This window comes from Seriola lalandi, unplaced genomic scaffold, assembly GCF_002814215.2.
Source record: "Seriola lalandi dorsalis isolate HSWRI2012SDOR001 ecotype SW California unplaced genomic scaffold, Sedor1 jcf7180002054612, whole genome shotgun sequence".
Classification (NCBI taxonomy): domain Eukaryota; kingdom Metazoa; phylum Chordata; class Actinopteri; order Carangiformes; family Carangidae; genus Seriola; species Seriola lalandi.
This window is the reverse complement of record NW_019525165.1, coordinates 14174-27059: the sequence shown is the minus strand read 5'-3', so window position 1 is coordinate 27059 and position 12886 is coordinate 14174. Positions and strand designations below refer to the sequence as shown.

The 12886-nt window shown below is 38.0% G+C and overlaps 1 protein-coding gene across 4 annotated transcripts; it reads right to left on the bottom strand.

Annotated features, from left to right (window-relative positions):
* Window positions 1-225: 225 nt before the first annotated feature.
* Window positions 226-11526, bottom strand: tmem243b (transmembrane protein 243, mitochondrial b). Of its 4 annotated transcripts, none has more exons than XM_023419887.2 (5): window positions 11505-11526; window positions 6177-6490; window positions 5666-5716; window positions 3729-3833; window positions 226-2986 (listed from the first exon to the last, which is right to left on the bottom strand). In XM_023419887.2, exons 2-5 carry the CDS (start codon window positions 6270-6272, stop codon window positions 2867-2869), a joined length of 372 nt encoding a protein of 123 aa, XP_023275655.1. In that variant the 5' UTR covers window positions 6273-6490; window positions 11505-11526; the 3' UTR covers window positions 226-2866. The 4 variants fall into 4 exon arrangements, with proteins under 4 accessions (XP_023275655.1, XP_087033711.1, XP_023275656.1 ...); XM_087177585.1 differs by lacking the exon at window positions 11505-11526 and adding an exon at window positions 10700-11085; XM_023419888.2 differs by lacking the exon at window positions 11505-11526 and adding an exon at window positions 10541-10640.
* Between the last annotated feature and the right edge of the window lie 1360 nt (window positions 11527-12886).

Below are 12886 nucleotides of genomic sequence, written 5' to 3'. Positions count from 1 at the left end.
CAGAGAAATCAGAGGCTGTTAGCATTTCCTACAGGGAGCAACACTATGTGACCAAATCATGGAGAAACGTACCGAACACTGAGGCCATGAACGCGTCAGCTTTAACTTCCTGTTATTGCGTTGCCTTCACTAACGCAGCTACACTCTGTAAACCATAGTGTTTTTCTAACCTGCTACATCTGAACCAAACGTGTTGGGCTGAAATAGACCTACAACACAAACGTCTTCATGATTATAACTCTCAGTCTTTATGTAAAAACAGTGACTTAAAGCTACGTGGTGCGACAGACTAGAAGCTCAGGTTCGTAAAAAGCAGGATTAACAGTGCAAAAACGCCCGATGGCGGACACATTGACGTGATACAGAGACCTTTACAGATTCATGTGGAAAACCTCCATTCATCTTCATTGGTGCTACAGCTGGCCTGAGAGTGAGTGAGTGAGTGAGTGAGTGAGTGTGTGTGTGTGTGTATGTGTGTGTGTATGTGTGTGTGTGTGTGTGTGAATGGCTTAGACAAAAGTGTAATTCAGCTACGCTTAGTGCAAGAATTGGCAGTGAGTCAGTGTAATTCAGCATTTAGGTCTAATTAAAAAAAAATCCTCTTAGCGAGACTTGATTTGGAAAATTAATTAAATCCCTCCATGAAAATCAGATAAGCTGAAAAAGCAGAAAAGAAGCAGAAAAAAAAAGGAAAACATACAAACTGTTGCATATATTTGCCACAGAACCCTGATGCTGTTGTGCTATTGCCGTGTTAGCTAGTTTGTGCTAAAGTCCACAGAACTGAGGGAGGGAGGGAAGGGTTTGTTTCCCGCCTCCTGCTTCACCTGGTGTGTTTACATGCTCATAACTCACTTCCTGGTTGAGAAATCTGAACACATGTCAAACTGAGTTCATCCACAAGACTTCATCAACAAGCGCTGGTGGTCATTCTAACGTTATCGCTGCTTGTACTTCTGCTTGAGCTCAGTGTTTATGTGAAAATGGAGGAAGTTAAAAACAGTTTTTTGACATGGACACATGCCAACACCAACACAACGGGCCGATTTAGGAACCAGTATCACAGAAGAAGTGAAAGCCATCAGGAGAACAAAGCTCATCAAATGTTGGCGATCTCTTTTGAGCTTTGTTTTGTTTTGTTTACATTTTAGTAAATTAATAATAAATAAAGTAAGTCATTTACATCATGTCTGGGGCGACGTGTCCTTATATTTTAAGTGAAAAACTTTTCTTTCTCTCTTTTTATTGGCTCAGTGTGAAATTAGATTTTTGTGTGGGGAAAAAAAATTTTTCTTTTGCTAATCTGATACATGACATGCTAACATGCTAACATGCTAACACCTTCATTAAGTCATCATGAGATAAAGACCATGTAAAACCTCATCAAATGTACTGTTGTTAAAAGTAAAAACCTGGTTTGTCCTGGTACATTTAAAGAATCTGTCACTGGATTAATGTGAAACTGAAGAAAAGTTAAAAACGTTTCGAAGCTTCTTTTCCACGATTTTTCAGCAGATTTATGGACGTTTGTTCATGACGACATCAGAGATAATGGTACCACTTCAAAATAAGATGACGGAAGAATTTATAAATGGTTTATAGTCAGGCTATTAATTCAGTTAACAATTTATAATTCATAAATTAACAACTTATAACACAGTTTTTAAACATTGATACTATTTGGCAAGTTAAAGCTTAGAACTCATAAACCTGAATAATGAGTTACTATTATTTAGAACTGGTGGAAGGAGTAAGTTTAATAATGAGTTACTATAATTGATCAATTACTTTATTGACGTTATAAATGGAAGTGACTCGTTAGTCAGATTAGTGAGTAGTAAACATTAACTTGATCTAACTGAATAGTATCAACGTATGAAAAATGTGTTATAACTTGTTTATTTATGAATTATTAAGTGTTAACAAGCCAATTAATAACCTGATTATAAACCATTCATTAATCCTTTATAAGGGTGGTCTTGCAGTGAAGTGGTGCACAGATAGCGATGTACTCAGGAAGTGTAGGTCACACTGACTGACGTCTTCTTATCTTTTGTCTTTGTCTTGTGGAATGACTGTAAATAAAGTTGTAATTTCCAGATGGTTAAAATGCTTCATTCTGTCTGAATGGAGGTTCGGCAGGTGTTTTATTGGAGTTTGGAATGATTAAGTTGTCGTCATAAATGTGGTCTGTGAACACAGACTTTAAAGGCAGTGATGCTTAGAATAGTTATTATAACAATGTGTTTAAAGATATAAATATAATCAATCTGAGAAAAACATGTAAAAGACATTGATTTGTAATACAACACAAAAGAAAGGGCAGATTTTTCCTTTAACTGTTCATCATTATGACCTCATCATATCAAACTCTTGCACTGAAGAGCTTCATATTATTACCATGTCATTATTACATTAGTATGACTGTAATAATGATGAATAATGATGTTTATGTGCATGTAAACACACCTGCTGCTCTTTAACTTCATCCTCCAGCTGTGTGTGTCTCCAGGCAGATTTATGGCCTCGTACAGTACATCATGATTTCTACATTGTGAAGTCGTGTGTGTGTGTGTGTGTGTGTGTGTGTGTGTGTGTGTGTGTATTATTCGGTACCAACAAGACAGTTTTCATCCCACTGGAACCATTAAAGTCTCACTGGTTTTGGTCCGACAGCTCCTCTGTGAGCCGGGTGGGAACTTCATTCAAGTTAGTGTGTGATTAGTTTTTGGGTTTTTTTTTGGTTTTTGTTTTTTTCAGTCATGTATTTCCGTCACTGTCGGTCCATCATTTAGTCCTTCCACGTGTCTCCGTCTGTCAAGGCCATGTCTTCCCTTCTTCCTCCTCCTCCTCCTCCTCCTCGTCTTTACCTGACATCATGGAAGTAGAGGTTGGCACATAGACATAGCAGCACGATGGACGCCAGCATGTAATAGATCAGGTTCCTGAATTTGGGCTCCAGGTCGCCCTGTCGGTACCAGAAGATCTGAGGGAGAGAGACACGCAGGTGATAAGATACGATGAACCTTTATCGTTCCCCGTAGAGGAAATTCAAACTCACGCAGCAGCACAAAAGAAAAGCAGCACAAGGGGAAAATATAATAAGAACTAAGAAATAAGAATAGGAACAGAATCTAGAATAAATAAGATAAATGACGCCACGTTAATTAAAAATATGGATTTCATTCATCTGCTCGCCAACACAACTTCCTGTCTCGCTGTTCATCAGTTTCTCTTCCACGAAGAAAAGCTTTAAATCTTGATACTTGAGAAACTGAAACCATTTGACCATTTTGAAACATTTGGCCATTTTGCTTGAAAATGCCTCAAATAATAATATAATATAATTTAATAATCGATTGTCAAAATAGTTGAGAAATGAATCGTTGCAGCTCTGTATTTAACGAATGAGATTACTGCTGCAGCAGCTGAAGGGAGGCGTCCTCCTCCACACAAGACTTTGATTAACAGAATGAAACTGAATTAGTTCAATAATTTGATTAGAAAACTTTGATAAAAGCTCAAATTTAATTTAATGAAATGAAGTCTCTGCTCCAAGTCTGTTGTTTCAAAATGCTTCTGAAATGTTTGTTGTTTTCTCTAATTAAAATGTGATAAATCAGATCAGCTACAGTAAATACGCATGAAATTAATCCTCTCAGTGCTGCTGTGTGTGTGTGTGTGTGTGTGTGTGTGTGTGTGTGTGTGTGTGTGTGTGTGTGTGTTACCAGCACTATGGTGGATCCACAGGTTAACAGGATGCACACGGCGAAGAAGACATTAAGCGGTCGTGGAGGCAGTGAAGGGAACACGAAGGAACCGATCACAGTCACCTGGAGACAAACAGATAAATAATATTATTATTATTAATATGTTCAGTTTCTTATAAAAACTCCTCCTCACACTCCTGGTTTGAAGAGAAACACTTTGCTCTTCTTTTACAGGAGGGAAGGAAATGACACATTTCACTGGAGAACAAGAAGTAGAAAACAGCTGAGTCGTTATTTTAGCAGCAAACAAGTAAAACTTTATTAATGCAGCACATTTCATCCCAGGTGGAAACACAAGGAGCTGCATCAATTATCAACCACAGAAACTCTGTGGAGACTAAATGAAACAAACACATAAATGATCCGTATGAATTAAAAACCATTATGAAAATCAGTAAAAAGGTGTGTAAAATAAAACTACTAAAAAGAAGGAATAAAATGGAATTAAAAAACAGAAATAGTCCAATAAAACCAGGATATTTACACACTCAGTTAATTTAATCTTCCAGCACCTTTAAGTTATCAAACTATGAATAAGAAAAGCTAATTAATTATTAAAGGTTCCTTAATGTGTTCAGTAAAGCTAATATAATTAACTGTAGTAGTGACGCTGTCGCAGTGTTGCATAAACAAGATGTTTAACGTGTGTTTAAGACTTTCATCACGTCTCAGACTCGGATCATTCAACTCTGTCTCAGACTCATGGTCATATTGACAGAAACAAACTAAATGCATTCCAGTCATCTACTTACAGTAACTGCATTTTCCGTAGAGGTCAGAGGTCAGAGCAGCTCGTGCTGAAGCTTCACTGAGACTCCCATGAGATCTCACTAACAACCTTCAACACCAAAAGTTTTTTATTTCTAGTTTTTTTTTTTTTACCGCACGTAAAACCTCTAAAAAAAAGGTCAGGTGTGATAGTCTGGACGGAGAGCGCTGTGAGCTGCTAGCCGCTCTGCAGATGGTAGAATAGATCCATCACGTTCACTCAGGTGTCGTGTTTTAATCACTGATCAAACTACAGCAGAGTCATGTGACTTCCAGTTAATGCTGATTGTAACTGTTCACATTGTTTGATGTTGGCAGATGTTAGCTTGTTAGCTTGCCCAGTGTAAAAGGTGTTTAATTGGGAGTATATTCTATATATCTGTATTATTATATAGATTAAAGATAAATAAATAAGTAATCAAGCCAAAGGTTTTGATCCTCTTCAGCTTTAATCCTCTTCACTCATTATTAATATATTAATAATCAGTAAGCCTTACAGTTATTTGACCTGCAGATTACCTGTTGTTTACATTTTGGCAAGTTAGCACAATGTAAAGTGTCAGAATTAGCCATTAGCATTAGCTCATAGATAGAGACAACCAGTTTTAAGGAGCGTCTATTGATTTCTGAGCAAATTAATGGGCGTTTATCAGCAAAGTGTAAGTTAAACTGGATGTTTAAATACGTGCGATCAGGTCTGTGTTCAGCTTTGACTGAGTCGTGGTTCAGAGGATGAGTTTGTCTCTTCACAGTGTGTTTCACTGTTCATGACGAATCCCTGCAATGTGTGTCTAACGTTTTCAAACCGTAGCAAAGACAAACTCTTCTCCACAGTTTTAAGGAAGACAGTTTGCAGGCATAATAATAATAATTATAACTATTATAGAATAAATAAAGATAATTTTTCTTTGTGATTTCAGACTACAAAAAATTTGCCTCAGCTTTTATTTTGGCGTCACATCCTTGATACTGTTGCGCTCCATGTGAACATATTGACTTCAGGCTGAAGCTGCAGCTTCGCAGGACGAACCTCTGAACTGAGCTGCTGAGGTTCTTTGTGTGGAAATAAAAAGCTGCAGATTTTTTAGGTCAACAAACGGAACAAAGAGACAAGCTCGTTTACTTACTAGAACGACCACAGAGGTGAATCCCCCGACTGCCATGTTGATGATCCGATCCTGTGACACAGACACGAGTTCAATGCTTCAGTTCAGATAAATACAACATTTACATTTCTGACATGATCTCACTCTACCAGACATTTAACCACTAACATTCTGGATACACTAATAAACACACACTTCCATTAACTGTTTTGTCCATAAAATGTCTTCATGTAACGTCTGTAAATGTCTTCTGTGTGCCACCGTCAGCCTGAAGCCCAAAATACTTTGTTTACTATCGAGTAGGACGAATTATTTGTCAAAAGTGTCGTATTTAATTATCAAATAATTACAGTCTAAGGATCCAGAGAGATCAGATCTGAATCACACAGTGACAGCAGCAGCTGCAGATTCATTTTCTGCCGATCAATTAATCGACTAATCGTTGCAGCTCTGATTAAAGGTTCATGTTGTCTCTTTAAAATAATTTACACACACACACACACACACACACACACTTCGAGCAGGTTCCTACCCGAGCAGACGTCTCCCCAAACAGAGGTCTGTTGTCCAGGCCGCTTGTGCCGTACGTCCTGGTGGTGAAGTCGTCCATGGCCGGTTCAGCAGACATAAGCTCAGCTCGACCAATCACCGAACGATCACCGACCTATCACCGACCAATCACCTCTCAGCAGCGCCGCCTCCTGGAGACACCGGGCCAGTGCTGCATGCTAGCCGGCTTCCCTCCAGCTGCTTTCCTCTGCACGGCGTCAGGGGAGCTGTGTCAGTGTCCACAGGCCGATGGGGACATGATGGAGTCTGGTGGACCAGGTGGGCGTCTTGTTTTACCTGTGTGACAGAGAGAAGAGAGGGAATCACCACATATGGCAACAAAAACTCCAACACAACATCATCAGGTTTTTCCTATAATGACTATAAAACTAAAGAAACACAGTGTCACATTATTTCTGCATCTTATTTCACAGCTGCAATGAACACAATCTAAATATAAGAGTAAAACAGAGAGAACAGAAAACAGATTTCTACTGTCGTTCTTCCTGCTTCACTTCCTCTATTTTCAGGTGCGATAAGAAACCGCAGTCAGTTCCATTTCTGAGCAAAGACTATCGATGACGACGGACGAAAGAGGAAGCTGAAATCAGAACACAGTCAGCTTTCTTCAGACTGACTCAGCTCCAATGTAAGAGTCTCTTATTAAGACGAGAAACTGTGATCTGACGAGAACATGACTTCTCAGAGAGGAGCTACAACCAGAACTAAAACCTTTAGAAAGGTTTAAAGTTCACAATTTGTGAAAGATCTGAACCACTTTGAAAAGGACCTGATCCTTATGAAAAGACGCATCTCTGAAACCGCAAGGCTTGAAGGGTTCTCCTGGTACCGACAGAGGTCAGAGGACGGATTAACTACTGAACAGAGACTTTATGGGGAATGTGCCAGAACAAATCTGATCCATGGCGGCTTCACCACTAAACCTACAGGACTTAGAGGATCTGGTGCAACGATACAACAGGAACCTTCAGACGTCTTGGTGGGTCGCAGCTTGAAGGACCAACAGCATATTGGGCAGGGATGGTCGTAATGTTTGTGCCAATCAAATCTGGCAACACTGAGTCACACGGTTCAGCAGAAACCAGCCCAAAACATTTACCAACTAACGTCTTAAAAACCCATTTCAGTCTCAAGCAAAAATAAAAAAACATTCCCCAAGTTTCAGCTTTTGGTCTGAGAAAACTAAACACCTTAAGATGTCACTTTTTAATGGAGATTTTAAAATTTATTTTCCAGTTTTCTGACATTTCATGGACAATAATTGTGACAAATAATAAGCAGGTTAATCAACAATGCAGTTAATTGTTAGTTGCAGCAGGTTGTTTAGTTTTAATGCTGTAGCTCAAGTTCAGACTGAAGCATCTCAATAACTTTTTGATGGATCACCATGAAGTTTGGTTCAGACCTTCAAGTCCACTCAGGATGAACTGTAATAACCTTTTGTCTTGTGTAATCACCGGGTCAAAGTGTCACTTATGTAGCTTTATGACAATGTTTTTTTTCTTAGTACAATGGGTTTATTTAGCTTAAGAAGTAGGAGAAATTTTTAACCTACAAAGTTGAACTTAATCTTTTTGTTTATCTTCAAGAAAAAACTACAAAATGAGCAAATGTGGAGATTATTTCTGCATTCAGTTCTACTTAAATCAAAGCATTAAGGGAAGAATCCAATCACAACAAAGGCACTATTTCCTCTGCTACAGGGACGTTACAGTGCCTGTAAAAGTACCATCATGTTTTATAATGGGACAAAGTCTCAAATTTCCTTTTATCAACATGAATATTTCATCAACACCAGATGAAGGGAAGCATAATGAACTCAAGAGTAGAAAAGAAAGGGGAAAGTTGAGGCTCAGTGTGCTGTGAGAAATCTGCCCACATCCTTTCTGTTTGCCCAACTTGGGGCATCAGTGTGTGTTTGACACTTTGAGCAAAACCCACAAAACAAAAGTCTCTTCATCTAATTCTGTTCAGAGCGGATTATAAAGTGCAGCAACTTTACAGGAGATCAGAATGACAACATCTCTAGAAAGGTTAAAAACATACTTCTCTCACATCACAGTTTCACACGACGTTAAAATAACCGTCTTCACAAAGACAGCAAAAGGCCGGCTGTGGTTGTTTCTTCCTCTGTGGGTGAGGAGGCAGCAGGAAGGGAAATAAAAGCCTCGCAGCTTTGAGCTTTCTCAGCACAAAAACGCAGAGTGGAAAACAAGAGCTTCTTTATAAACTAGCATAAACCTGGCCTAAAGCTACATTCCTCCGCAGCCTTGTGATTCGCTAGGCTTCTTAAAATGAGACCCCACGACTTAACCCAGCTGAGAGGAGAAAAGTCTGCTTCACATGTGAACTGAGAGGGAACGTATATAAACAAAACTAATCTATTTAAGCTGTGAATTGGACTGATAATAAGCCATCTGAAGACTTTACCTTGACCTCAGGGAAACTGTGATGAGAAGTTTGTGTTTTATAAGTGATAAAACACAGAGGACCAGAGTATATTTACCATTTTTGCTTGATTAATCACAAATTGATCAATTATCACACTAGCTGCTAATCGCATTAATATTTCAGCTGTACTGCAGATACACTGGTTTAAGGTATATTGAATGTCAACATATAGAATTGGTTCAATCTCTTTATTTCACCCCCCCATCTGGGTGAAGTGACAGTCGGTACCAAGCACTAGTGGTGTAGCACAAAAACCTGGGCCCCTTTTATATGCAGCCTCTCTATAGGCCCCCTTATCCTTTTAATACATACATACATGTATACATACATACATACATAGTGATTAGTAGGATAATCAGTAATGAAGTTTTCATGAGACATTTAAGAAAGTCTGCAGTCTGTGTATTTAAGCCTATTTTCTCCATTTACTGTGATAACTGGTTTCAACTCTCACTATGAGGTTTTACAACATTATATTATTTCTATCTGTTTTTATAGGTGACTATCATGACCTCAGTGGACAGTTACCTTATTCTGTTACTGTTCTGTATAATATAGTAAAAGACAAACAACTGGAATCATGTTTCATTTGCAGAATTAAGCTGCTGCAACACAGAAACCTAAAAAGGCACAACACACACCAAACACCAAACTTCATGCAAAAATCAACTCATTTAACAGCAGACTATAGCTTAGTTGTCAGAAATACTGCACATTCCTTTCATAAACGACCCAAGAGATTTTTTAAATACCAGGATTCAAGTTGCAAAATGACAAAATGAAAATTTCAATTAATTTTAACCTTAAGAAAATGTTAATTATTACCAGAATCAAGTATCAAAAAGTGGAGTAGATTCTGTGGCTTATCTTTCTAAACCAAATCCCAAATGCAGCACCTTAATAAACTTAAACTACCGGTACATTAAATAGTTAAGCATTTGAATGGAGTTTGGTGTGAGGACACTAGAACTGATTAACAGAAACCTAAAGGCACAACAGACATACACGTATATATACAGTAGGTATGTACAGTTGCAACTATTAGTTGATTGTCATTTTTCACCCAAATAATGCCAATAAAATTGCTGTTTTCAGCCTCTTACATATGAGGACTGTCTGCTTTATATCTATGTAAACTGAATGTCTTTTTTAGACCAAAGAACAAAACATCTGAAGCCCTCAGAGAAACTGAGGTGGATTTCTATTTTTATACGTATCAGTATTAAAACTGAAAACACAGGCTGCCATCACTCTCAAACCGTTTTTATAATATTTTTAGATACAAGTTCTGTCAAACTGTTTATTCAGGCAGCAATAGTTTACACGACATGATAATCACTGGGACCCTGGGTGCTTAGCTCCACTACTCCCCTCACAACTGAGCCCTTGTCAAGCACTGTTGTAAATACAGAGAAAAAGACAAAAATAAATGATTTGTAATAGTGTAAATGAACATTAAATGTCAGGGATCCCTGTGAGAGAAGATACGTTGCTGCTTCAGTCAAAACAAAGTGAGTTTATCTTGGTGAGACAGTAAGGAGATAAAATCTGACCGTCAACCACCGACACGACAAGGCTGACAATCATAACAACACTGTCACACGCATTTACTACCAATCTCACCAATTAGCTTGATTGCTAACTAGATTATCATGCTAACAATAGCTTTGCAAATTCCTTTAACTTTACCTAAACAGCTCGTTAGCCGTGTAAGTTTAACATAACTTACCTGAGGGTAAACTCAACCTAACCAACCATATGTTACTGTTACGTGGAGAAAACGACAGAAGCGGACGTTATATTTTGTTATCAGTTCTACGAACCAGGTGTTAACAGGCGAGAGTAACGTTAAACGGAAACATTACGTTAGCTAACCTGAGCTTTACCCCTTTACAAGGCCAACTGTAAAGCAGGTTGGCAGGCTAACGAAGCTAGGCTAACCACCTAGGCGGCTCCTCCACCACTAGTGAAGAATACACAAAACGTAGTTCGTTAACCCGGTTGTTTCCCTCCAAAAATTACCCCAACACTTGCCTCACAGTTCCCGTGTTGATTCCAGTGGAAACATAACTTCAGAAAAAGCCGAGCAGTCGGGTCAAAATTAAAGGGAATAAGCCCGGTAGCTCCAGTTCGAGCTGTTAAAGGCGAGTTCAATTACCGCTGAGCCGACCGCGGCACCGCTCGGCCGGGCAGGTCCACTGACGCTCGCGCGACTCGCCAAACTCCATTTAAAAATCAAGCGATTTAACAGCCGATTCTTTTTTGATCTGTCGTACTGTGTATACACCTTTAAAACGACCCGAGACTATTTTTTAAAACATAAAACTGCAGCAAAAAGAAAACCCTAAATCACCAGGCTGAAATATTTAAATATATCACAAAGCTACGGCCGTTAGTTTCGGATCAAGCTGTGAAAGGCGAGTTCAGTTACGTCACTGACGCACGCGCGGCTCGCCAAACTCCATTCAAAGATCAATCGATTTAACAAATAATTGACAGAAACACTTTACATTCCTCCATTAACTGACCAAGACTAAATACCAGGATTCCGTGTACAAAATGACAAAATAAAAATAATCTAAATCAATTTTTTACGTTAAATAGTTGTGTGTCATCTTAATAAAATTAAGAAAGTACATTAAATCATAAACATTTTGAAAAGAGTTTATGTGAGGACACTAGAACTAATGTAGCTGTAGCAACCAGTATATTTGGTGTTTTAGTTACAAACAACTATTTTCTATGAATAAAAATAGACACTTTGACATATATCAAAACAGACAAAAAGTGAAGTTATAAATAATAAATTGATGTAAAGAAGATATTGTATATTACTCACCTGCCTTTCTGTAGCAGAGTGCAGTCGCATCAGCTTTGTGCAGCTCCACCGGTGTCAGTTTTATTTCTAATTACAAGTTAATAAGCGTGAATCAATCCCTCCAGAGGCGGCTAACTAAAGCCATATGTTGTTGGTCTGGGGGGAAAACCCTCAGAAATGAGAACCAGTGGGGTCCACACATAATCTCACCCTTCATGTTACCATCACATGAGGAGAGTGTGACGGGCCTCTATTAATCCCAGCAGAAGAAAAACTTCAGTCACATTTTTTCTCAAACACGTCATGAGTGTTACAGTGAGAAGGCATGAAATCTCTCCTCTTTAAACCCTGCACTTTAATGGAGGAAAGATCCTGGTTATTGCAATGATGTAAATGAAGTCTGGAATATTATGTAATCTACAGAACTGACACAATTTCACCTCGGACATGATGTTTATCTTCTGTTCAACTCCTTTAGTTTGTAGGATCTTAAATGCAAAATATTGTTTTACAATATTAACATTTAAATATTATATCTTAATAATTTTACTGAGGGACAAAATACTTTGGGTATAGCACGTGTTCAGCTGCGATAACGTGCAGGACATGCAGAGCAAACATTTTACTTGTGGTCAGGGCCGAATTATAAGGCCCCATGTTTGCTTTTTTGGTAAAATGCTTATTTTCTTTGTTCCTGAGAGTTAGAGGACAGAGTTATTTCTTTAATCCTCAGACATTGAGAATATAAATAAATATTATTGCTAGAAAACCTCCCAGTTCATCTTCCTCTGATGAAATGACAGACTAACTGCTGATGAGTTTGTTTATTATTCTGTCTTCAGTATTCACAGGTTCAGTTTATTACCTGCAGCTTCATTTCTGCTGTTGTTGACAGGTGATGGTAGCAACACTTTTAAGATCAGAATTTATAAATATTAAAGTGTGATTAAGTGATGGATCATCTCTAGCACTGTCACCACCTCCACAGGTGAAAGTATTTACCAATTAACATCTGCATGTTTTTTGATCCTTCACTGTCAGTGTTGTCGGACAACATTTAAATATTTCTAGTATTTATGTTGTTTTATTAAAGCTAACATAGAAATAGCCACACAATGCTGTACGTGTTACTGTTGTGAAAATTCATACCAGATGTGTTCTATAAAAACCATCAACAAAGTTAAAGCAAGAGCTTCAGAAATAACTTTATTGAGAATTATAAACTACAGTAATTGGAAACATGTATGAAAGAATGTAATAAATAGATTAATTAAATACTGTAGTGTACAATTTACAATCAACTGTAAATATTTAAAATAAAAAAATAGTTGTAGATGCAGTTAAAGCTGAATTTCACTGTCATATGTAAATTGGTATGTACAGGTGGGACAAGGACTTCAATG

Bases quoted from the DNA above. Each gene is read 5' to 3' on its own strand.
- tmem243b (XM_023419887.2), bottom strand. From the start codon at position 6,272: ATGTCTGCTGAACCGGCCATGGACGACTTCACCACCAGGACGTACGGC. The intron at 3,834-5,665 runs GTAAGTAAACGA...GTTTGTCTCCAG, and splicing joins TCACCTCTGTGGTCGTTCTA to GTGACTGTGATCGGTTCCTT. The intron at 2,987-3,728 runs GTAACACACACA...TCTCTCCCTCAG, and splicing joins GTGGATCCACCATAGTGCTG to ATCTTCTGGTACCGACAGGG.